Source organism: Penicillium diatomitis (assembly GCF_028827545.1).
Source record: "Penicillium diatomitis strain IBT 30728 chromosome Unknown utg000010l_segment0_segment0, whole genome shotgun sequence".
Classification (NCBI taxonomy): domain Eukaryota; kingdom Fungi; phylum Ascomycota; class Eurotiomycetes; order Eurotiales; family Aspergillaceae; genus Penicillium; species Penicillium diatomitis.
In genome coordinates this window covers 195,042-219,177 of record NW_026623182.1, presented here as the reverse complement: position 1 = coordinate 219,177, position 24,136 = coordinate 195,042, and the positions used below count along the sequence as shown (strand labels likewise).

Below are 24,136 nucleotides of genomic sequence, written 5' to 3'. Positions count from 1 at the left end.
TCAATTTGACCTTGAGTGAAATGAAATTGGGGCTGAAAATGGGTAAATCCCCACATTGTGGAAGCTCCGGTGTGTTGCTTGGACAGCTGGAAAGAGTATAGTAGTAGAGAGCAGGTAAGAGGTTTCTTTACTATGGTGCTGAGTGCTCAGAGAGTCGGTGCGGTGCCATGATAAGTAGATTACTAGATTCACAATGGAGACTCCTGTCCGGATACGGTGTGCGAGGACAAGAGAAACTGTACTTTGTCCGGGTCAACTGTCGATAACTAGAGGAGAATAGAGAGACTGCTCATCGAAGAAAGAACCCCCACTCTTAGCATAGTACCTGTGTTGTATATAAACTACCATATCGCAGGTACTGGCCATCATTCGAGTGAAGCTCACCACATCATGATTCATGACAGTGTACCACTACCAGCGGATCGAGGCAACACATCTCATCTCAGCAATGAGCATGTTTGTGTATGAGATTCGAGTTCCGGCTGATTTACCCATTTCCACCCCGAGTGGATCACCCCATCTGCTGATTGCCAACAGCCGGTTCCGACCGCGAGTCATGACACCCTCTCGAGTGATGCGAACATGATGAGGAGTGGACTTGTAGGAGGGGCAAGAGGGGAAAGCTCTTCGCTCGGCACTTCAACCCGTTCCGAGTCCGACGTCCACCGCCTCAATTTCGGAATGCGCTAGAGCTGAACACGTTCAGAGAAAAGGAAATCACCAAAAAAAAAAATCACATAGCACTGCAGCAGTATACATTTATACAACCACTCTACGTTACTAGTCAAGGATGGTAGTGCTGCATTTGAGCTGCTGTGAGATCGGCCCTCCGGATGAGTGAAAGCCAAACAAGCGCCGGCTAACCGGGGCTGGATAGCTTGTTTTGGACAGGAGATGGGGGTTTTGTGTTTGGCGTTGCTCAATGACTTTGCTGAATGTCGACGCTTAGTGTCTGTTCAATACTCTCTGGTCTATACTGATGTACTCCATAGTAACACAGACCCAGCTACATTGTTTATATCTTCTTTTTCGATTATCAAGTCATCTACGATAGGCTTGGTTTGTAGCGATGCATGTATGTATCCGAGGCAGATCTGACTCTCTCCGCTCCTGTATCTCCCTACACCAGGTCTATGATACGCGAGTCGCTCTCATTCAAATGAGATCAGCCTCATGAGTACATACTTACATAGTACATCCTACCATAAGGCTTGAAGGTATAGTCTTCCACAACACCCAGCCATCTCCACCAGGCACAACACAGTGCCACGACAGCCAAATCCTCTGCCCGGGGCAAGCTCTCCTATTTAGTCCTAGTCGCAACGGCAGGGCACCACACTCATCAAACGGGGGCTTGAGGAAGAGCGGGCTGCTCCGGTCCAAAAGCTAATCCGCCCGTCCTCATCTCCCCCTCCCCGGTGTATCTCACTGGTCTGTGCGGAACTAGACTTGGACGGGGACTTGATTGCGGAGAGGCGGCGGGAGGTTCGGAGGTTCAGAGGTTCAGAGTGTAGAGACTAGGGACTACCGGAGCAAGATCACATCGCACAGTTGTACAGCTTTGCTATTCTGTTCTCATCTCCCTTCAGGGCAGGGCGAGTTGGGTCTCAGATGGCGGGAGATTATCCCAGAGCCGGAGGGAAGAGTGTGCGGTAGTACTGAGTGAGCACAAGACTGGAAGCATGTTCGTCGGCTCTTGCCCGGATTCGCATGAAGGTTATCTAGTCTTTGGTTTTACACTGGCAATGGACTGGTGAGGCTGGTATATCACTTGCTGCTTATGAGGTACTATACACGAGACAGATCTGATGGAGTTTCAGAAAGCATCCATGATGGGGCAATGATTGGGACCACGGTAATCGGCTCATGTCTTTCAAGCCGTTTTCGCGATGAGAAACTGTTCGTGAAGACTGAAGGGTATATTCGGATATTGTAGTACATACTATATCGTATATAGATTATATACTATATTAACATGACCGAGACAATCGCATTCCAAATGAAATCAAGTGCATCATCATCTATTAGACCTGATCTGATCGATTCAACTCTTCATTTCTTCACTGCTTCACATACGACGCCTAGCTTAGAATCGCCAAGCGCAACTCTCGGGCTTTGCACTGGCTGGCACATAAGCTACTCAGCTTGGAAATCTACGAGAAGCTCACTAGTCTCGGAAAGACTAGTCAGACTGCTACTACTGCATCGGTGCATCGATGCATCCTGTCTCGGTGAGCTTAACAAGTCAGATGCTCACCGGACTCGGCTCAATCTCGTCCTCGACTCGGCGTATCTCACGTCCAAACTTCAGACCAGCTAGAGGTGGATAGGTCTATTCCTGCTGCCTTCAAAGACAGTACATCTCCCTGATCTCACTGCACCAATGCATCTGCACTGCAGTGTACATTGTACATGACCTCGACTTGGAGTGATCGCTCTGTCCTTCTATCGACCTTGAAACCCTTGTCCACCATCTCATATGACAGATCCTCCGCCGAACGGGTCTTAGTCTCGCAGTAGTTGCAGTAGTTGCAGTAGTGGATGGCTAGTTTGGCTCCAGTCTCAGTTTGAGGTCGACGAGGACCGATCTCCGGCAGCCGATTGGTGGTGCTAGCGCAGTGATGCTACGAATCAAGAGTCTTGGGAGAGAGAGAGAGACCGAACCGGGAGGTTGACGGCAGTAGCGTTGCGAAGCGGGAGGTCAGAGTCGCGGATTGAAGAGCGAGGCGAGGGTTTCGAGACGGTGCTGGTGCAGGGGGTCTTGAACAAGTTGCTGCATGGCCGTGTACTGCGTCCTTGTGGTGCGTGACTGCGTACTACCGTCCTGAGGAGTCAGTCTAAGTACTGACTACTCAAAGTCAGGCGTCAGTACTATGAGCCTATGAGGTACCAGAGTTCTATTCGAACCTTGAGTACCTCCGTAGGTACCTCACCGTTCTTCAGACGGAATGCTCCACTCCTTCAGCCGCCTTGGTCCGTGAGGGACATGAGCGTTCAGAACGGTCCATGTGTTTCAGGCATGGAACTGGACGTGACGCACCGAATGTCTGACCGAGCAAGATGTTCGAATCTTGTGCCCAGTCACGACTTAGGGCTTTTACTACGTTAGGACTTACAGGTAGTTAGTTCGTGGATCTAGTTCCACTCCCTGCCACCTGGACACGAAAGACACGCGACATGATGGGATGAGGGACAACATGGGCAAGCGTTGCGGCTAGAGTGGTCAGATATAAGGTATGGTGGATGGGGAGGCGTGGAAAAGGGTGGAGATTGAAGGGGAATACTCATCTCTGTAGTGACCGCCACGGTCGCGAACTCGCAAACTCGATGAGCTTGAAGGGGGTCGGAAGGGTCGTCACCTCGATTTGAGAAGGTTTTCGTATGCTCTGGCTCGTCTATAATCTTATACGGCGCTCTATCGATTACTCATTGGGTTACAGTTGTACGACTACACTGTAGTCTGTAGTCTGTACAGTGTATACTGTATAGTGTATAGCTATATAGTATATCATTTCATTCCCGCTCTCAGCTGAGGCTCGAGACAATTTCCTCTTTCGGAGTTCCACCGGGACGAAATCGGTCACGATGATGGTCGTGATGATTGACAATCGTAGCCCACAGCCACAGCCACATACTGTTGTCCTACTCCTGTTCAGACTGGACTCGACATCTGAGGTTCGGGTTCATCCTTTCAGAGAATGACAGGACCCATCTAGTGATCTAGTCCCTGGTACCTGGTCCCTCACGTCGGAGACTCGAGGCCTTATGAAGTGATCAATCAAAAGTACCTCCAGTCATCCACTGCAGTAGAATTTCCATCTCCAGTGCAGTAGTGCACTGGAAAAGGAACACAAAAGAAGAAAAGAGGAAAAAAACACACAAAAAGAGGGGCGGAGACTGTGGACGACAGTGGGTGGAGTGGATTCAGCCCGTGGGTCCAGAGGCAAATGAGCAGACCCAAAACTTTGACCGCCTCGCTCGAGAACCCGGCACCTTTAATTTACACCGGGCGCGCTGACTGGCTCGGAGATATTCTCGTGCGTTTTAGGGCACCTCTGTTCCCTTTCCCCCCCTGGAGTGGAGACCGGTGCGCCGCCTGAGAAATGTTTGGTCTTCGAGTTCCAGTTTCAGGTGATGACAGGATGATGGACGGGGCATTTGACTTTCTGGGCTGGCAACGTGTCTGTGTGAGAACCGAGATGGCTGGGGGACGAGGCTTTGCCGTGCACTCTTTGACAGTCTTGACTCTGCTTGACTGTACCGTACTACCTGGTACTGGTACCTACGAGTGAGGGAGATAGGCTGGGTCATTGTCATTGCCGGGATGTGACGATGTGTTGAGTGGTGTTCAAGTACCTCATACCAGGGTTGTGTAGTGTGTACACTGGACCACGACCTCAGGCCTCAGGTATCTTTTATGACTACTGCAGTGGCTGACCCCGACCCAAGGATACTGTACGTGACTACTTGACCACTTCTCATTGCAAAGAACACGCGGTCAAGTTCCTGACCTCCACTTGGAGAACCACCCCGAGAGCCACATTCCCAGGCTGAGGTTGTCCAAGAGGCAAAAAGAGGGTCGCGACCAGAACGGTTTCCTCTTTGGGGGTCATTGGATGATTGACGTTTTCGATTTTTGGTTTCTTTTTTTTTTTTTACCTTGACGAGATTCGCTTTTTAATGCGAGGTTGACTTGAACACAGTACACACGCAAATATAAGAGGAGGAATAGCGAAAAGAAAGGCAACGGTTCTTCATGAGGTATCTGCTCAGACTGCTCCCCACTAGGTTGAGTCACTGCGGTTTACTCTATAGAGGCGTAGTCCTTTCTTAAGTTTCTAGGTCCTACTTCCTAGTCCAGTTCCTCCTTCCTCCTCCTATACAAAATGATGGTCATCTCCCAAACCCGTCAGTCGTCCCTCGGGTTCCGCTCGGTGCGGCCCTACGGTCGAGTGATGTTCCACTCTAAGGAGTCGGGACAAATCAGCACGACCCAAGTCTCTCGGCGACCAACCCCAGCTGGAGGGCCTCAGGATGTGTGTTGCTTGGTCATGGTGCGCACGTTGAAGCCACGGCCCAGACCAAGAGTCATCATTTCCACTGTAATTTCCATCATCATGAAGACGGCCTGGCACACTGGGCTCATTCTAGGCCCTGTCCGCCGATGCACACCTCTGGGTTCTCGAAGATCTTCAACGGGTCAACATGAAGCCGTGCTCTGGACTCTGGACTGTAAACCCTGGACTGTAAACCCTGGACTGTAAACCCTGGACTGTAAACCTTGGACTGTAAACCTTGGACTGTAAACTCTGGACACTGGACTCTAACCTCTGGACTCTAACCTCTGGACTCTAACCTCTGGACTCTAACCTCTGGACTCTCAACTCTAAACTCTCAACTCTAAACTCTCAACTCTCAACTCTGGTCACAGCTTGATCCGAGTTGATGGTGTCCCGGGTTGGTTCCTGGATCTCTACCGGTTGTGCAGAGACGTGTTGTACGACCTCGGACCCAGTCCCGACTCACGACTCACGACTGGTCGTGGCCGTGGACGCCTGTAACGGTGGTCACTTTATCGTACACCGGCGCACACCCGGATCGAGGCAAAGCATTGATACTGGCCTCCTGAAACGGCCCGGATTAGCATCCTCGATCGTGGAGGACCCTTCTCCCGCGACTAGAAGAATCCTTTTGGGTACCAATCCTCCGTGCGAACTGCTGCCGGGATTTTAATCTGGACGAAGCTCGTCCAGGGCTTTCCGGTTGAGGCGCAAAGAGAGCAAGCCGGTATCGAGCATTGATCCTCCTGAGCGATGTGCTGGACGCCAACAGGAGTGGTAGGTCTACTATAGTAGGTAAGTTACTAGGTAGTAGGCAGGACCTTACGTAGTAAGGTAGTTAGTAGGTCAATCCCTTACTGAGTTGGTTGTTTGTACCCGACCTCTCTTGGTGTCAGGTTCGCCGGACAAAGGTCCTCGTGAACCTCGACCAGGACCACGATGCTTAAATTCGAGATTGAACTCAAGACTTTCGCACTTCCGCGCGAGCTTATTCCTTCATCGGGACCGAAGGTGGATCGGGATTGGATCATGTCAAAGAGGGTCCTGGGGTCCTGCCTCTTGGGTTGAGTCTCCATCGACTTCCATTGTGTCTCCATTCGGGTCTTAGAACTTCTCCGGCTCATCCCAGATCCTGCCGGACTGGATCAACTCGTGGTTCTGGCTGCTTTCTCCGGGTGTCTGGGTATGAGGAGGTGTTTCTTGCTTGCTTCCGCACATTCTTTCCGGTCGATGTCCGTTATAGGAGTAGTCGTAACTAGTAGTGACTAACTACTCCTCCTACTAACTAACTAGTGGGAGTCGTGATGGTGCCCACTTTGCTTGTCAACGTCGATCGTTTTGAGTTTCATCGCTGGGGGTTCTGGACCGTTCCTGGAATTGCCATTTAAATTGGAAACCCCCCAAGAAAAAGGAATTAAATCATTTTAAAATGCAAAAGAGGAGCGGCAATCCTATTCATCTTAATATCTCCCACCAAAAACCATCCGAATTAATTGTTCGCATTGATTGCCCATTCCACCGTCCCCCAGCTCGACTCATCTCCTGTCTTGATCTGGGCTGCAAGCTCTGGACTCTGGACTCTTGGACGTTCGGCTCTCGACGACCAAGCTACACTTGTCTGGTTGGAACAGCTCTGCGTCGGCTCTAGTTCATCTACCACCGTCCCTCCCACCCTTCTTCTCCTCTCCCACACCGTCGCCTCGTCGGGATTCGCTCTTCTCCTACTGCGTGGTGCGTACTGACTGGACACCCTCTCGCGTCACGTTGTCTCTCTCGTCCCTCGTGGTCTCCCACTATCGCTGCGGATTCCGCTCCTCTTCTTCTTCTTCCCTTCTTCTCTTCTTCTCTTCGTCTTTCTTCCCCTCCCTCTTCTCATTTCCGGACTTGTCCATTCTTTCTTCTGGTTTTGGGAGGGCATTCTGGTTCATTTCTGATCGTTCGCATCTCTTCTTTCATCCTTGGTGTGTTGGTTTGGTGCTCGCCCGCTCCCATCCCGCTGGCGAGTGTTGGACGACTCTTGTGTAAGACGCCGGTTGCCAACGTCTCTTCCCACGGATCGCCGTACCTGGTACCACGCTTTCTGCCAAACCCTTCGCTCGCTGGACTCCGATCATACCACTGGAGGGTAAAGGTCACCTCTCCCACTCCGCAAGGCCTTCTCGTGATCCATCTCATCTCGCATCTCGGGATTCTTTGAGATTCTGACCTTCTCCCCTTCCCCTTCCCCTTCCCCTTCCCCTTTCACCTTGGTTCCGGCTGGTCTGACGACGCTGCGGGGTGACCATCTGCAAAGGCAATCAAGACTCACCCAAACTGCGAACCCTGGACGCCAACCTCGAAAAAAGTCTCGAGAAAGGGACCGCAATACAGCATACCAACTTGACGGACTTTCGGTCATCCACACCATCTGAGCGATCAGTGACCTGCGGCCTGACCGTTTCCACCAAACCTTATAGTTTGCCCGTGGATCCTGGCTGATCCATTGTTACTGCGGGATCGTCGATTGTCGTCATTGCCAAAAACGAAAAGCCGTTTGAAGATCCACGAAGCCCGAAGTATCCCAAAAAAAAAAACCAAAAAAAAACCTAAAGAGAGGAAGATTAACCTTCTTGCCTTTGGATCATATCTATATTCCTACACCACTCATCCTCAACCCCATCCACCTATTCATCCTTCCCTCTTTTTTTTTTTTTTTCCCTCCGGACTATCCTACCCACACTGATCATTTCTTCGCGACTTGACCTTGGTGCCTGGACCCTTCTCTTTCCTTTCCTCTTCACGGCGGAACCTTCCACATCTCACGAGGAAGGTCCATGCCCTCTTCTCCCATCAAACCTTGCATCTTCCACCAACCCGCTTCTAGTCCATCGCGCATATGATTGCGTTACAGAATCGGCCCATCTTGCCGCCCGCCAAAGTGGATATCTCACTGCTCCTCAAGCCTCAAGATGAGGATGATGCCCCGAGGAATCCCACATCGATCTATTCCTCCCGAACGGGCTTTGCGGTTCCCCCTCCCGTTCCAGCCGCCCCGGTCTTGACCACCGGTCCCCCCGTCGTGGGCCCCTCGTTAATCAAAACCGGTCCCGGTCTACCTGCAAAGCGTCTGCAACCCGCCCATACCGCCGAGTCCCCCGCGAAGAAACAGTCCAAGTGGTCGCCGGAAGAAGATGCCTTGATCATTGAGCTGCGGGGCAGTGGAATGAAATGGGAGGATATCAGCAAACGACTGCCGGGTCGCAGTGCGATCAGCTGTCGTCTTCATTACCAAAACTATCTGGAACGTCGCAGTGAATGGGATGAGGATAAGAAGAATAAATTGGCTCGACTATATGAACGGTAAGCGAGGGCCATTGACGTGTGAAAAGGGTTTGCAGAAGGATTGACGATCTCCCCCGATCTCATTCGACTGGATAGAATCCCCAAGACCGACACGATCCCCAAGTCACATCTCTCCCGGGGCAATGACTGACAAGATCGAGCAGGTTCAAAGCTGAAATGTGGTCCAAAGTCGCCGAAGAGATGGCTATCCCGTGGCGTGCCGCCGAGGCCATGCACTGGCAACTAGGAGAACAAGAGATGGCCCGCCGCGCCGGCGTGGTGCCCTTCTCTCTATCGAGTGCCGCCATCGATCCTCCCATGACTCGGACTCGCCGGGCCAGCACATCCCTCGCTCGACCACGGAAGAGTTCCACCTCCCGCGCAATCCCAGGCCATCTGCCCGGCCTGCCCACACAGTTGCCCTCTCTCGAAGAACTAGCTGCAGGCGTGCCCGCATATGCGCCACCTGCCCCGCCCCCACCACGAGAATACTATACTCTCGCTCGACCACCCGACATGGGTCTTGCTCCTCATGCTCCTCCGCCTCATCCTCCATCGCATCAAATGCCTTCTGCCCCACCAGGTTTGATGCCACCGCACATGGGAATGCCGCCACGCACCCTACCTTAGTGGCCACTCGGTGCAAGGTCCAGGAAATTTTGGTTTTTGGCAGTGCTGTCTTGGTTTGCATAGCGTCTCGGGAAGAGTGAGCTGGGAGATTGAGATTTGGAACGGAGAAAGTTTCGACGATGCGCCTCGTGATGGGCAGAAATATCGATGATCTCTGTTGCTTCTGCTCGCCACAGCAGAACCGCAGAACGACTTCTTCCATTCGATGCATGATGGCCAAGATGGACTGAACAGACGAATGGGCGACCACTTTCATCTCTGGAGGCATCCGCATCAGATCAGTCCTCAACTTGAACCTTTCGAGCTCCGTCTCTTGAGTTTCTTTCCCACCAGCGCAGAATCCCTTCTCACCCCTCACATCCCCTGTCATGTCTTTACGCGAGTTTATGGCCAAGAGACAATCGTTTTCTGGCGCATATTCTCCATGAGGCTGGTCCTCATATTGAAACGAATTCCATTGCCATTGTCATTGTGCCTCGTCATCATCAGCATCTTCGTCATGCCTCATATCATGAAGTGGGGCGAGGTGTCGCAATCGCCCACCAGTTATCCTTTTCATATCCCGATTCCACCACCAACCCTCCCGCCTGTTCGATATCCCGTTCCAGCTCCCCACTTTCATAAAGATGATAGTACCGGTGGAACGTCTGGTCCTCTTCACCCGACCCTGGCTTGGCCTTGCGCACCCACGGGACCATCAAATCTTGCGAGTCCCCCTTGTCCCAGCCGCGGCGGCTATTTTTCTGCTCTAGAGCCCATGCATAGACCAGGAGTTGTCCACCCGGCGCGGTTGCAGATCCGCACTTGATGGTTCGCAAGATCTCGGCAATTGCTTGCACTCGTCGTGCCGGAGTGGACATATGGTGCACCACGGCAATGCAGACGGCAAAGTCAAAGGATGCGTCCCGATGTGGGAGATGGAGAATGTCAGCCACCACCGTTGAATGGGGGTGGTGCTGAAGAGCAATTTTGGCGAGATTCTCCGATCTGTGATGGACTTGTTAGTCAAATGCAGCAAGATGGAGCGTGTCGTGGAAGACAAGTCCGAAAGTTCATCATCTGTGGCAGTTGATAACCCGAGCGTGGAGGAAAATCACCCTCCAAGACTTGTCGCGCGCCCGAAACGAAGGGAGTGATTGATGGAAAAATCCAATCGAAAAAGAAAAAACAACAACAAACACATAACAGCAACGACCAAACAAATCCCAAAAAAGCAAACCAAAAAAATCAACAAGGCCCCAGAACAATGACAATCAAAGATACGAATTCATGAAATCCATCTCTCCATCCAGCGCTGTAGTAAGACTCTCTTCCGATATAAGGAAAGGCCGACACTCGCAGAACACAAAAGACCCTGCCCAATCTTAAAGACAAAAAGGAAAGTAAATAGAACCTCCCACCTCCAAAAAAACCCCCCATAAGAAAATCGGAAACCCAGACAAGCCAAAGAGAAAAGAGTAAAAAGAAAAGAAAAGAAAAGACGTCAACATACCGATCAGACCCAACAATAAACACATCCCGATTCACCTGTAAATTCTTCCCATTCCCACAACCAACATCCAATCCCACCGAGCCCGGCGAAAGGCCCAGCAGGAATTTCTCCACAATTGGCCATGGCTATCCAGACAGACGATCATAGAACTCGAGATCAGCACATGCTCTGCTCATGCAAATGCAGGGCCCAAGCTCTATCTTTTCTTTTGTCTTTTGTGGCGTGGACGGAGTTTACGCCGGGCTTGGACTCACTTTATATCGTGTCGCGGAGAAGTGGCCCGCGATCTGTTGATACACTTTGTGCACGTTTTGTTCTTCGTATGTTTCTGGTTCTGGGCCTGTACCTGGACCTGGACTCATGATGTTGACTGGAAATCGGATCACAAGGGGGGATGATGTTATAAGAGAGGGAAAAGCTTCAAATGAGTTTGGATAAGACGTGGAGGGTGGTTCCCAAGTGGAGTTGGTGGTTCTTGGGGAGTTTGTGTCTGAGATTGAACGGGTTAGGGTGGTGCGTGTGTGTGTGTGTGTGTGTGTGTAACCCAGATACCTATCCCGCCTTTGCAGGTCGTAGACTCAATCTGTCAATGCCTGACTTGCTTTACGGAGCCGCTTTTCTCACTTCGTTGAAGATGTTGCCGTTGGAAATGGTGTGTCACGTGATGCTTTGATGGATGGGCGGGTCTTGATTTGGGCACCGAGGGTACCTAGTGACCTACCTAGTACCTTACCTTAGTGCGCTGGTAGAGTGCATGCACATGCACCATGCCTACGCTCTACAGTAGATGATCAATTGATTCGATTGCGAGAAAGAGGAAATTGTCAAGAATGCGCCAGGGGGATCAGTCTTGTCTGAAACCAGTTGATGTATTTAGTAGCTGAGTATCTAATTGGCGAACACCAAGACGCATATGCTAATTGTGTGGCATCATTAGCACTCTTACTATAGCAGATGTACAATAGTATCACTAGTCAAACAGATCCTCAGCGAGACACGACGGTATCTGGATACTTCTCATCGGCTTTTTGGCTTATATTTCTCCCGGATTTGGTGGAACTTTTTTCTCTTTTGGATTTAGTTCTTCGCATGTTTTACGTCCGGCGAGTCTCGCATCGATTGATCTTGTCACCGATCTCGCGACAGCCACAAACATTTTTGTGCATATCTTGATTTGCGTACGGATTTCAGTCCAGCAGACGCAGATTTCCTGAGGCTCCCTTTTGCTTTGTAGACTGGCGCAGTGAGCCAAGGTCTTCATCACCAAGCTCATCAACGAGCCCGGCTGCCCGTCTTCTCAGTCAACGAGCTCGTCCTGCTCCCATCTTCCTAAAAAGCCAGCAAGCGTTTCAACCGAGCATTCGCCTCGAGGATATCTTCGTGCGCTTTCGGCGCGGAATACATATCTCGATGAGAATTCAACGCGGGCGATGATTGTGGATCCTGCCGCGGTCGACTGAACCTCCCGACGGTTGGAACTCGGAAGATATACCTCTCTACCTTAGCTGCCCCTGCCCGTGCCCGAGGGCAATTGCAAGCTGACTAAGCACTCCTTTTTGGACTGGACGCCGCGGGCTAAATTAGGCACACGATGGGAGATTTAGCGATACTCGATCTCAGCTTCATCTTCTCTACATCACTGGATCCGTGTAAGTCACAGCCCCGGTTGAAATCTTGTATGATTTGGTTGAAATGTGGTCACTGGTCGCATATGAAATCGCTTGTTATTTGAGAGCAGGCGAGAAAAATATTTGGTATTGCCATCATCGTCACTTTGAATGAGCTATTGCGAGGTTTACTTTGTACACTTGGCCATTCCTCGATGTATCTGCAATCTGCACGACTGGCTGCTTGCAATTTCAATTGCCTCGGTCGTTGCCTTTGATTCTTAGCTCTTGCGCTCGGCTTCATGTCGTTCTTTTGAAGTTTTGATTCCAAATGTGCAGATATATGGCTATCACAGACTAACCACTATACCAGAGACGGGAGATCAGTCTTGCACACGTGGAAGCTCCAAACTCGGACTTCTTCGATCAAGTCGCTCAAATTCGAAAGCCGTGAACAAGCTCACCTTTGAGACTCTACTTGCTCGCAAGTCAAACATCAGAGTGGAAATCCCAAATCTTCTCCTCCCTGAGTCACTGGTTTCATCCAAGCCGTCTTCCCTCTCCTCACGATGGCCTTCCAGTCGACCCCAACTGATGTTTCCGTGATCATCACCGCGGCGTCGGTGGCCCGTCCGGGAGCCGATTCAGAGCCGAGGTTCCTGAACGAGCGCCGCATCACACCGACGTGGACGGTCGAGCAGGTCAAGAGTAAACTCGAGACCATGACCGGTATTCCTCCCGGTAGTCAGCGCCTACGCGTCAAGGTGCTTGGTCGACCGGATGTCTGGGCTACTAGTGATGCCCAGCTGATTGGGGATTTTGGCATTGCCAAGGGCTCTGAAATTGAGGTATGTAAAGGTTGTGCATTTTATGTCCCAGTCATGGAGTCGTCATGGTATATGGCACTCCATCTCCCATATGAGACAGACGACCTGTCACCCTTGATCATGCCTGGATCCTACACAGCTTAGAATATCGGAGGATCAATTTCGACCTTCGCTGACCGCGTGATCCGTTCTAGATCCACGACTCCCGGCCGCAAACTATGCGTCCTAATTTCACTGATTTGTCTTCGGTGGAAAAGTACGAAATGAAGCCCGAAACCTACGAGACTCGCTCGGACTCGGTTCTGGCGTGGAAACGTAACCAGAAGCTTGGCCGTTTTGATCCTAATGCTCTCGCTCCAGAAGAATCTCTTCGCAAGCAAGCTGAGCAGGATCGGGCCGAGATTACAAGCAAGGGTAAGTAGCTTGTGTCAGCATGTGGTTGATGTGTTTCTTGCGCTTACCCGAATACAACGTACCCATACTTTACCTTGACTGTTTTCCCCTTCAGTATTGATTTCCCATCTTGTCTTTGGTCCAACCGTCTAACATTCATATACAGGTATTGCCGTCACAAAGAGAGCAATCATCCTCCCTTCATCCCCACCACACATCCGTCGGGGCACGATTCGCTTTGTGGGCCCCGTCCCGACCATCCCCCTCAGCGGGCCTGCACGAGAGCTCGAGAAGAGCGGCGAAACGATCCCGGCCGAGCTGCAGCCCCTGTGGGTCGGCATTGAACTGGATGAGCCGACGGGGAAGAATGACGGCAGTGTTGGTGGACAGCGTTACTTTGAGTGTCCGCAAAAGTGCGGAGCCTTTGTGAAGCCGGAGAAAGTCCAAGTTGGTGATTTCCCGCCCTTGGGACTGGATGATGAGTTGGATGATCTGATGGAGGAAATCTGAGGGGATACACCTCCTTTTTTCTTATTTTTTTTTGGCTCGGTATCTGTTTACCTCAAGACATTGAAAACAACTCGGCCATGATCGTTGACTCGTAAGAATTATTCATTTTGTACTCGAGGCAATGTCTTTCCTGGTTTAGTTCTGTACGCGAGTCCAGATTTGGCTTTTCTTCACACGGATGAGAAACTTTTCCAGTGAGGTCTGGATCGGTCTTATTCATGACACTCCTACATGTGCATTTGGCAGACTATCGACCTTGGTACCATCTGTGCTTGGCCGAGAATCACAACAAACATGGTTCCAGGCTTGATTGAATGCTCGAGAAATTTCTTTTTCTCACTGCGCATGGCCTTCCTTCTCGCCGACTTTGCAAGCTCATCGAGACTACAAAGCACAATCCAAGACAAGTCTCGAACGGCAAGCTAGAGGGAGGTTCTCTCGTGTCATGTTAAAGTCCACTTCACAGGTCAACTCTTTGCTTGATGTTTCCCCGCTCCCCGGCGGTTTCTTGGGTGAAGATCGAATCTGGGATTCGCTTGTGGCTATGAAGATACGAACATCATTTGCGAGTTTGTGCATTGAAACGCTGTCAAATATCTGGAACTAAGAGACCAGGCTGTTATCAAGCGAGATCGGCTGGCGAAATATAGGTAGCGATCTTCTTGCTATGCTACGCTGTAGTTCTGCCTGGAATACCTTACATTGCGTCAACCTTCTTTGCTTTTCTACTCATCACTCCGGGGTCTCTCAAATCCGCTGAATCAAACAACTGGCCCAGATATTCAATCAATCTCACGTCTCCATTTGTATCAGCTCCTTGCAACATTCCGATATCACTCGGCACTGGCTGCTCGTCATCGAACCAAGTCTCCGGCTGAGCTATATATGAACAGATACCACATTTTGCGTCATCGTGCTGTGAAAATCGCCATTCTGGATTCGCAGCATTGACTTGTGTGAGATTTGTTTCCTTCACGAAGTGGACGTCCGTCCTCGATATAGCTCGGGATCTTGCCATCTTCTCTGTAGTTTTACATCGACCAAGGTGTCCCGAACCCGGCAGCGACTGCTTTCCAGCTGGTGCTCTGCCAGACAGTAGCTACATCTCTCAGACACGAGGATCTCTTGGCGGCGATCAGGCCTGAATCTACCCCTCCGCTGGATCAGAGCGTATAAAGCTTACGGCGAGCGAACCGCCTAGTCATACAACATACAAACCCTTCGAGTCGCACGTACGCGACGCCGCCGCCTCACCACTTCTTCAACACCATTCGCCTTGAATGTGAATCCCCAGATGGTATGAGCTCTGGAATCAAGCGCATCTGACGAGACCTCGATTGTGGCCGTGCTGAATCTTCATATCGGTGGGTACAACCGCACTTAGTCCCGGAATCGACGAATATCTGGATTCTATGTCATTTACCAGGCCGGTAGTGATGGCGGGTTCTGAAAGTAAAGAAATGTCTTGTCTAGTATATCGCGACCTTCCAACAATCAGCCTCTCAGGTTTCGTCTCTGAGTGACGAGCGGGTTCTTCTTAGTTATGGCAGAGTTGTAGTGCTCTACAATTCCGGTGACCTTTACTCTTCGCTTAACTCGACCTTGCGTTTATCTACTGGAATCACACGGCTCAGGGACGCCTAGAAATCGACCTCGGATAACTTGCGCTTCTCGTTTCGGCTCTACGTCCCGCTGAGGTACTGTTTACATTAGTATAGCTCATGGAGTAGTTGAAGCTCTATACCAACTTCCTCCCGTGCCTTACCAGCTTCTGATCACCGACACCGAGGACAATTCGATCGGGCAAGTCAGCTATTCGAGACTCAAACGTTACCTTGGGAAGTCTTTTCAGACGACAAAATTCAACACTGAACTCTATGACTTGCCCCGATTATTGCAAGTCGGCCAGGAAATCATGACGATACAAAAGGTGGGTAGCATGGGGCGAAAAGCCAATTATAGAATCTCTAACCATTGAGGAGAATAGCATGGTTGCTTTTTACACATGTTCCTACACTTTAAATGACGAGAGGCTTGATTTCACTCTGATAGAGCGTGATATTGTGTACTGCGTCCAGGAGAGAAACAATGCTCTCGTTTTCGAGGCCGAGTGCTCTCAAGATCTAGGAGCATTATACGTCTGGTCCAGATACCAGGCGTGCCATGAAGTGCAAGTTGAGACTGTGTGCCCTATATCACACGATAGCTATCGACATCGTGGGCCTGTCATAAGCGACGACGATTTCCTCTGTTTTGTCAATAGAGAAGACAAGCTGATCTGGAGGATGGATGGTCCTAAGGCTGACGGCGATAGGGCCGATCAGACGGTAACAAAGCTCGCTTGGCCAAGATGAAACGCGAATACAGATTCGGACGATACTTGCTCCCACCGCACGACCACGGGCTTTCCTGCAAATGGCGCTGATTGATTCAAAAGACACAGTGTGTGTATTCTACTCCCCCGATAAACGAGACTTCACACCTGGTCATCCGTCTACCTGGCAGACGTACAAGCCAGATGATGGTGAGATTGGCAACGACGGATGAGCTACAAGTAGTAGGTGAGTGTCGACCTAAACTGCAGGCTAGCTGTCACTAAATCAGGTGGTAATGAGCTTAGAACTCGACAATCTTCAATGTGGCCGTGACTCGGGCTGCGTGTACATCATGCCGATATAATGGTTGAGTACTGAGATACATAAGGTAGTTCAAGTTGGAAAGATTGGGTGTGGCTAGGCAAGGTATATCTCCGGCTTGCCGCCGAGCTATCCACGAAGTGCTTCGTGGATGAGATGGAACCTTGGATCTGAGCCTTTGATACAAGCACTCTGAAATCAAAACATTATTGAAATCAAGGAATGGACGAGTTTTATTTGCACAGGTTGGTTTGCTGCAGAAAAAAGGAGATCATAGGTAATATTGCAAGCCTAGCTGTAGTATATTTGGGACTTTTCATGTTGCAATTCCGAGTTATCATATGAGACTGTACCCTAAAGACTTCGTGCTATTTCCTAGTATCTATTAGCGACAATAAGCATCAGGGCGTGTCTTTAGCACGCACTGTGCTGGTATCTGTAACCGAGTAACAGCATTTTCTATCATCTTGGACTTCCTTATCACACAAATTACTTGTACTTGACTTTGGGACTTACCAATTTGGCTCATGGGAAGAAGCTCTACGCAACCACTCGCTCCCCAGCCAAGATGACTTATCTCGAAAGACTTTCTCACGTAACTCTGGTTACCCGACTAGCATGGCAGCTGTCGTCGATATAGTTCGAGAGTATCTGTCTCTGCATAAGCATTCTCTTGACATCCTCATCAATAACCCCGGCCAGTCCCTGGTACATCCGGCGCTGAACATCTCGATCAATGAGGCCAAATCCTCAAAGGGAATCGCCTGAGGGGGACTGGGTCGTATGGCTCCCCCCTTAAGCGTGTATCCTAAGAAAGTTAGCCTGAACTATTGAGACACAACAACGGTTGAAGGCTGGACACACAAGTCACCCTTTCTTCGTTGCGTCTCCATGCTTCATGCTATGAGGGCCTCGGGCGTGGGATAGGCACAGCCTCGAAGATCTCCAGGTGATGAATACTGACGATAGAGAGAGAACAACTTTGCGCTTGGATACTCTGCTGTCGTCGACTGGTACATTTCCGAATCCGAGCACGCATGGTATCAGCTTCACCTGCCCGTGGTGTTAAAGTGGTTGGTCTACATTCTGACGAGGTTGCAGTCGGGCTCGACATTGGTTATGATGGTGAAAAAACCGACGAGGCCTTGAACAATGGCACCGTTGGTACATACTCCGGTCATGGTGAGCGAAGGTCTGAAGACAGCAGTCGAGAAGCTGGCAATGTATATGGATGTAAACTAGGAGACATCCACCGGGCGCGTTTTTCAGCCTTTTCCCAACTGGATTGCGATCCAGGATCGCTACGTATGGAAACACGTTCGAGTGAAAGGTTCACCAAACTCTGCTCAAAACCAAGCAGCAGTGACTTCAAAGTATCGAAATAGATATCAAGCTCGACATGATTGGAAAGACCCTCTGACATGGACAGTCCTCTCACTTCATCCAGACTTTCGCTTGTCACAACGAAATGAATAGTACGGAAGAAGGTCTTCGCAAAAGTCTCCCGCGAAAGATATTCAATGCGCAACCTGATACTCTCAGCGCCATGAATTGTTGGAGATCCAAATGGCGACATATCTCTAATATCAATTCCGCTGGAAGAGCCGCAATGGACATGTTGGATCTTGACTGCATGAATGGCCTTCGAAATCCAGAAGATGGCGATTATCAGAGGGCTCAATCTTCAATCAGCAATAACCAGTCTCCATGTGAGATTGCTGGCCCTCTGTGACGTGGAGACGAGAGCAGGGGATTTATGGAATGCTGCGCAGAGAGAGACAATAATTAAAAAGCTGTGCTGTAGTGCTGGAGCGGACTGCCGCTTCCTCCTCGGGCAAGAAGAGTAGTCCTACCGTATGCGGCGTGCCTTCGTGTATGCGAATCGCAAAGGGCAAGGCGCACAGGTCTCAGAACTGAAATTCGCAAATCGCCTGCTATCGTGCAGAGAAGCATACCCGGTCTCCAACTCACCCACGCTGGTCATCCCCAGTCGAGCGACGGAAGACGCGTGAACGGAGAAAGGCATGATTGACTCTTTACTATTGTCATTGTATGCATGGATCCCACAATGACATTAACATGATCCGGCCGACTGCCGAATGTCTCTGGTCATTGAGTACGAAGACAAAGACTACATACGTATGTGGTCCAAAGATCCCAATGGAAGGATGACTTCGATGATTCAGTATTATGCCGCAACGGCAGAGACATGGTATTCAAGACCTCTGCGATGACGAAAGACGTCTCGCTAGAATGGGACAAAAGATAACAGAAGAGGTATCATAGCAACATTGAATTACCAGGTCCAGCTGGATGAGAGCAATCCTCAAGACAAATACGTGGAAGAGAGAAATATGACCTAAACATCGGCAGTCTTCTATTTCGCCTTTTGTTTGCCCTTGGGACGGCCTCGTGGTTTCGCAGCCGGGGGTTCAGAGACTGCATTATCGTGTTCAGACTCACTCGGTGTCGTGTCTGTCGTTGTCATGGTTGTCGGGGGAGGTGGCGCGGCTTCAGTCTGGTCGGTCTGCACAGGCCCCTCACTCCCTTCTGGAAGACAACATTGGGTAAAGAAGAGACGGGCGTTTCTATTTCGAGAATTTTGAAAACTGTAGTAATTGCCTGCCGATTGTTGTGTCAGTGACAAGAGGAAAGAGGATCAATGTACAGCCTGGTAATTATATCAACATACCTCGTGGAATCTGGAACACAGATCCTTTGCCGGCACTGAATTGGACACCACTGATATCAACCTGTACTCGACCATAACAGACGTAGAAGACCATGTGCATTCGCTTTGAATTTTTCGGCTTTTTCACACCGTCGGGTGGCAGTTCCACTACACCAGACCCGATAAATGAGGAGCTGAGAAGCTTTGCGAAGCGGAACGAAGCTCCTTTGACTTCTCTGGTCTCGAAGCCAGAAGGTGCATAGGCAATATCTGTCAAAAGATGTGAGTCACAATGTTTGGAAACCGTAACAGGGACTTGATCGTCAATCGTACCTATCACTTCCTCTTCCGATGTGCTTGTTTGTGCAACCGGATCCCACTTCGAGACGTAGCCGTGAAGGACACCGGTCTCCTTCTCCCAAAGATCGGCATCGTCGTCAATCTCATCATCGTCTGAGGAATCATCCTTTGACTTTTTGGACTTGCCCTTGCGGCCTTTCTTGCTCCTTTTCGGTCGATCTGGCTCAAGCTCTTCCGTACGAATGACCTCTTTGATGGTCGAAAGAGGGTATCGTTGGCCTTCGACCGCTTCACCGTCTCCATATACGCATCGCTCATTGCGCCAATACGCCAAGGGTCGAACCGATACTCGTCCGGAGCGAGTGTGTGTGGTCTCATTGCTGCTGGGGTCCTCACGCTTGAGGATATACAGGCTGCGACCTTTCAAGGGACCAGATCGCTGGGCGTAATTCTCAACGACACGATCCAGTTCAGGATCCAGCGGCTCTCGTGATACGCGACTTGGCTCGGGCGCGGACTTCTTTTGTTTTTTAGCGGGGTGAGGTTCGGTGGTTTCTTCCTCATCGGCAGGTTGTCGATTCTTTGGAGGACGACCGCGTTTCCCGGCGGGTTTCGTGGCGGTCTTGGCCGCCTTGCTCTGCTTGTCTGCTGCGGCTTTTGAGGTTACTTTTGACTTCGATGCGCCAGACTTGCTCTGTATCGCAATTTCCGGCTCCGGAGATCCTTGCTCTTCATCATCCTCTTCACCATTCACCTCCTGTGCGGGTTCATCCGCAGGTTCATCGTCCGGCGGCATGACAGTCTCATTCCGCTCGTCGTACTCGTCGCTGTAATCGTCCTGTCCGGCGGCAAAAGCGTCGCCGTTCTCATCACCCTCTCCATCGTCGTCTGAAAATTCCGCCGCTTCCGTCGAGATTAATCGGGATTTCCCAAGGTCTCGCGCCGCTTTGTTGTTCGCCGTGCCGGCGTTTACTGAACGATTGGTCAGCGGGGTTGGATCCCCGCGCGCAGATGATAAACGCCTGCCATCTGATGGGCTTGAGGCTACAAGATCCTCTCTGTCATCTGGAGAGGAGCGCAAAAAAGGCGACCTTCGGGAATTCTTCGCTGGTGACCGAGACACGGAAGCTCGGGAATTGTTGCGCGCATTGTTAGATGCGCTAAGGAAATCCATTGGTCCTGGCGCATTGTCTGTCCGAGGGAAAAAGGTTTCATGTTAGCCATTGACTGAGACTATAGACAAGGCGCTTGATCTATGCCGGACCATACCATCTTCAATAGACATTTCTGAACCAGTGTCATCCGCATCAGAGAATCCATTCTGTTGCGCTGGCGACTTTTCAGGTGAAGAGAACAGTCCGTCCACTTCTTCCATTCCGTATTCATCGCGCTGTCTCTCCTCCATAGTGAGGCCCGTCCGCCTATGCGCGCGATCAGTGTTAATAGGTTACGCTCTCTCTCTCTCTCTCTCTCGGACAGGTACCAGTCTCAATCGCGACTTACCTCCCAAGAGTTCCGACATTGGAGAAGTCTAGATCACGGGGCTTCGTAGAGCCACGCGCCATTTTGGAAGAAAGAATCAAGTCTAACCACCAAAGTATTTATGGAATCAAATTGGTTGTTGGCCTTCCCGAAGAAGGATATACCAAACTGAAGAGAAAGTTGGCTCGCGCCGCGCAGGTGGGTGAGGGGGAAAGTGGAATGATGCAGCGGAATTTGGGGAGACGACGCGCGCCGCAAGCGCTAAGCCCGAACGGTCGACGCGTCGCCATACTTTGGCGTCTGCTTTCATGTCACTTGAACATTTTATCTTCAATTCATCTCCACTCGTACCTCACGCACTCAGATAAAGTACACCGGCCAAAATGGGCAAGGATACCAAGCTTGATATTGCCGAGGACGCCATGTCCTTTGTTCCTCCGAGTATCGACAGAGCCCGTCTGCTCACGGGAGATTCCTACGCCTACTATACGCCATGCCCGGCCGGAATCACACCATTTGACAAGAGTTCATCGACGCCGCAATCAACAAAGGCGACACCATGTGTACTCGGGGTTGATGAGGCCGGCCGTGGGCCTGTTCTAGGCCCTATGGTCTACGGCGCCTTCTATCTTCCTCTGGAGTTGCATCACTCTCTCCTGGCGACAGAACACAGCTTCGACGACAGCAAAGTTCTAACACCCGCAGTGCGTGCCAATCTGATGCGATTGATCAACACACCCGGAGAAAACCTTTACGAATTATGCGGATATGCGATCAAGGTACTTTCGGCGCGTGACATTGGTTCCGGGATGATGAAGCCAGGCGCTGCAGTGTACAACCTGAATGCGCAAGCCATGGACGCAACAATCGAAATTATCCGAGGAGTTTTGCAAGACCATGCGGTAAATGTGCAAGAGATTTATATCGATACTATTGGGAATCCGGCAACCTACCAAGCCAAGCTTGAGCGCATCTTCCCGTCCATCAAGATCACCGTGGCCAAAAAGGCCGACTCGTTGTATCCGTGCGTCAGTGCGGCGAGCGTAGCCGCGAAAGTGACCCGAGATGTTGCTTTAGAGGTCTTGTACGAACACGTGCTCAGGGCTCAGCAGCTTGACGAGAACGCCACTCCCCTCGAGGGGTGGGGAAGCGGTTATCCTTCCGACTCCAAATGTGTTGGCTGGCTTCGGCGTAACATGGATCCTGTGTTTGGCTGGGGCAGTGAATGCCGCTTCAGTTGGGGTACAGCCAAGGAAATGTTGGAACAGAAGGGTGGCGTGCGCGTCGACTGGCCAGCCGATGAAGATGAAGGTAGCGGCATGCTCAGCGATTTCTTGCTCACATCCGGACCTGGCAAGACTACAAGTAAGGACGGCCTGAAAGAATGGTTTGGACAACGTCAAGCAGAGATTTTTTGATCTGATATAATGGCATGGCGTGGGCCCGCATGGGAGTTATGGAGTTGGCAATCGTATGTATTATAATGGTGATACCCAATGTGGCATATTCGAAGTAAAGCAATACATTATAAAGGAGCGTTTGGTACAAATTCTCGGGTCCTCCAACGTCATGTTCGTAGGCCAAATGGACAGAGGAAAAATGGGGTATCATGGGAAAAGGTCATAAGACAATCGGCGGCCCAGCACGGAGTGAGGTTAAAGCGTGGCAGTCGAGAAGTAGTAGTTGTCCCAAAGATACTCATAGTCCTCAACGACGCTTCCTACCAGGTCCAAAAGTGGCTTCCCCTTCATCTTGCCAGTGAGGCTTCGTATCCAGGATCTGGTCTTGGTTAGCCCAAAGGTTCGAAAAAAAGGCACGTCGAATCGGGATCAGTAAACTTACTTGGTGATGTTTTCGTAAAAGGCGCCACGCATCATCCACCAACCCATAGACCATCCACGTTTTCGCAGTTCTTCACGCTCAAGACCAGTTAAGCCACGAAGGCCACCGGCCACGCGTTCCCGGAAATCGCGCTTGGCGAGCTGTCGACAGCCATATTCCATGCCGAATCCAATGAGCCACGGCCGCCAGCTACGCCGGTCTCCACTCCAACGCTGCATTGCCAACGTATATACAACGGGCCGCAAAATGTACATGACCTCCGCCAACTGGCCCTGACCGGTGACACGATGCAACAGTGCCTTCGGGGGTTTGATATCATCCGCTGTGAGCACCTTCGAGATGAGGTAGTTCGATACATCGTTCACGTCGGGTAGAGACGGCATCGAGAGTCCAGTGCGGGGCATTGTCCAACTGATGTCAGTGGAACGCTCGCTTGTAGGAGTATCCATCCCATTCCAGTCACTCTGCTCCTCCTCCACAACTTGTGTCGACCGAGGGTCAACCTCTCGCTCTGGCAGTGGAGGGCTGACTAGCGGTCGGGAATTGGTAAGCCGAAGCAAAAGCAGGCGACAGATTGCTTTGGCAATTTCGAGAAAGACGATTACACGCCATCGGGTCTTTTGTCCGCGCCGCCGGGCTGTCATTTCCCACAGCAGTTCCGTGTACCGTAACATTTGCAGCGCCACGGCGACGCGATGATACAGCGACGATCGCGATGTCCAGTACTTTGTATATCGCGCGTGCGGGGAAGGTGGCGGTCTCGGGACAGTTGATGGAAGTCGAGATATGACTTTTGACACAAGGGAGTCATGATAGAGTGAAAGCAGTTGAACTCCAGAATGGACTAGGGACAATGGTCAGCTGCTTGACGCTCCTGTCGCAGAACAAGTGGGTGTTCTACTCACCACATTCTGACGCAACTTCAGATTCGCGGTATCTCCCTACAAAATGCAAGTAAGAAGTCGTCAGTCCTGTCGATTTCCCACTGCAGTTCTCCAAGGTAGTACCCACCAGGGATGATATAGGTCAATGAGCTCAACGCGGACTCTACGGAGCCTACGGAGCTGGAGTTCTTCGCGACAAAGTCTTCATACATGGAAAGCCATTTTGAAGGCTGCATCACCTCCCTGGGAATGGGATTCTGAATCTTGCGCACAGCCTCCATGACGCTGCAGTAAGAGGCTGTTCGATGTGGAGAGTTCACGAAATCCGGGGGAGATTGGAAGCAGCAAGTAAGGGAGGTCACGCGGCCGTGCCAAGCCTTTTTTGCCGAGGCTGTTTTATGCAAGATCCACCCAGCAGCACCCGTCGAGAAATTGGAATGCTGCATCATCGTCTCACGTCAACACAGTTGATTTGAACAAA

The 24,136-nt window shown here is 50.8% G+C and overlaps 6 protein-coding genes across 6 annotated transcripts; 3 read left to right on the top strand and 3 right to left on the bottom strand.

The window, feature by feature from the left end:
• Window positions 1-7,935: 7,935 nt before the first annotated feature.
• N7539_007109 (MYB DNA-binding domain protein) lies at window positions 7,936-9,011 on the top strand (the record flags this gene model as incomplete). Its single annotated transcript, XM_056936710.1, has 2 exons — window positions 7,936-8,399; window positions 8,546-9,011. The coding sequence occupies 2 exons, from the start codon at window positions 7,936-7,938 to the stop codon at window positions 9,009-9,011; spliced, it is 930 nt and encodes a 309-aa protein (XP_056787509.1).
• Window positions 9,012-9,520: 509 nt separating this feature from the next.
• On the bottom strand, window positions 9,521-10,865 carry N7539_007108 (tRNA (carboxymethyluridine(34)-5-O)-methyltransferase; the record flags this gene model as incomplete). The annotated part of the gene is made up of 3 exons (XM_056936709.1): window positions 9,521-9,998; window positions 10,504-10,628; window positions 10,758-10,865. The coding sequence occupies 3 exons, from the start codon at window positions 10,863-10,865 to the stop codon at window positions 9,521-9,523; spliced, it is 711 nt and encodes a 236-aa protein (XP_056787508.1).
• Window positions 10,866-12,679: 1,814 nt separating this feature from the next.
• Window positions 12,680-13,840, top strand: N7539_007107 (TBCB family protein; the record flags this gene model as incomplete). Its single annotated transcript, XM_056936708.1, has 3 exons — window positions 12,680-12,958; window positions 13,132-13,351; window positions 13,497-13,840. The coding sequence occupies 3 exons, from the start codon at window positions 12,680-12,682 to the stop codon at window positions 13,838-13,840; spliced, it is 843 nt and encodes a 280-aa protein (XP_056787507.1).
• A 5,013-nt stretch (window positions 13,841-18,853) lies between these two features.
• N7539_007106 (Cupin domain protein) lies at window positions 18,854-21,012 on the bottom strand (the record flags this gene model as incomplete). Its single annotated transcript, XM_056936707.1, has 5 exons — window positions 18,854-19,098; window positions 19,169-19,417; window positions 19,481-20,638; window positions 20,717-20,868; window positions 20,951-21,012. The coding sequence occupies 5 exons, from the start codon at window positions 21,010-21,012 to the stop codon at window positions 18,854-18,856; spliced, it is 1,866 nt and encodes a 621-aa protein (XP_056787506.1).
• A 300-nt stretch (window positions 21,013-21,312) lies between these two features.
• N7539_007105 (ribonuclease H2 catalytic subunit RNH201) lies at window positions 21,313-22,347 on the top strand (the record flags this gene model as incomplete). Its single annotated transcript, XM_056936706.1, has 1 exon — window positions 21,313-22,347. One exon carries the CDS (start codon window positions 21,313-21,315, stop codon window positions 22,345-22,347), a length of 1,035 nt encoding a protein of 344 aa, XP_056787505.1.
• Window positions 22,348-22,584: 237 nt separating this feature from the next.
• N7539_007104 (peroxisomal membrane protein PEX16) lies at window positions 22,585-23,936 on the bottom strand (the record flags this gene model as incomplete). The annotated part of the gene is made up of 4 exons (XM_056936705.1): window positions 22,585-22,708; window positions 22,772-23,615; window positions 23,677-23,712; window positions 23,783-23,936. The coding sequence occupies 4 exons, from the start codon at window positions 23,934-23,936 to the stop codon at window positions 22,585-22,587; spliced, it is 1,158 nt and encodes a 385-aa protein (XP_056787504.1).
• Window positions 23,937-24,136: the final 200 nt, after the last annotated feature.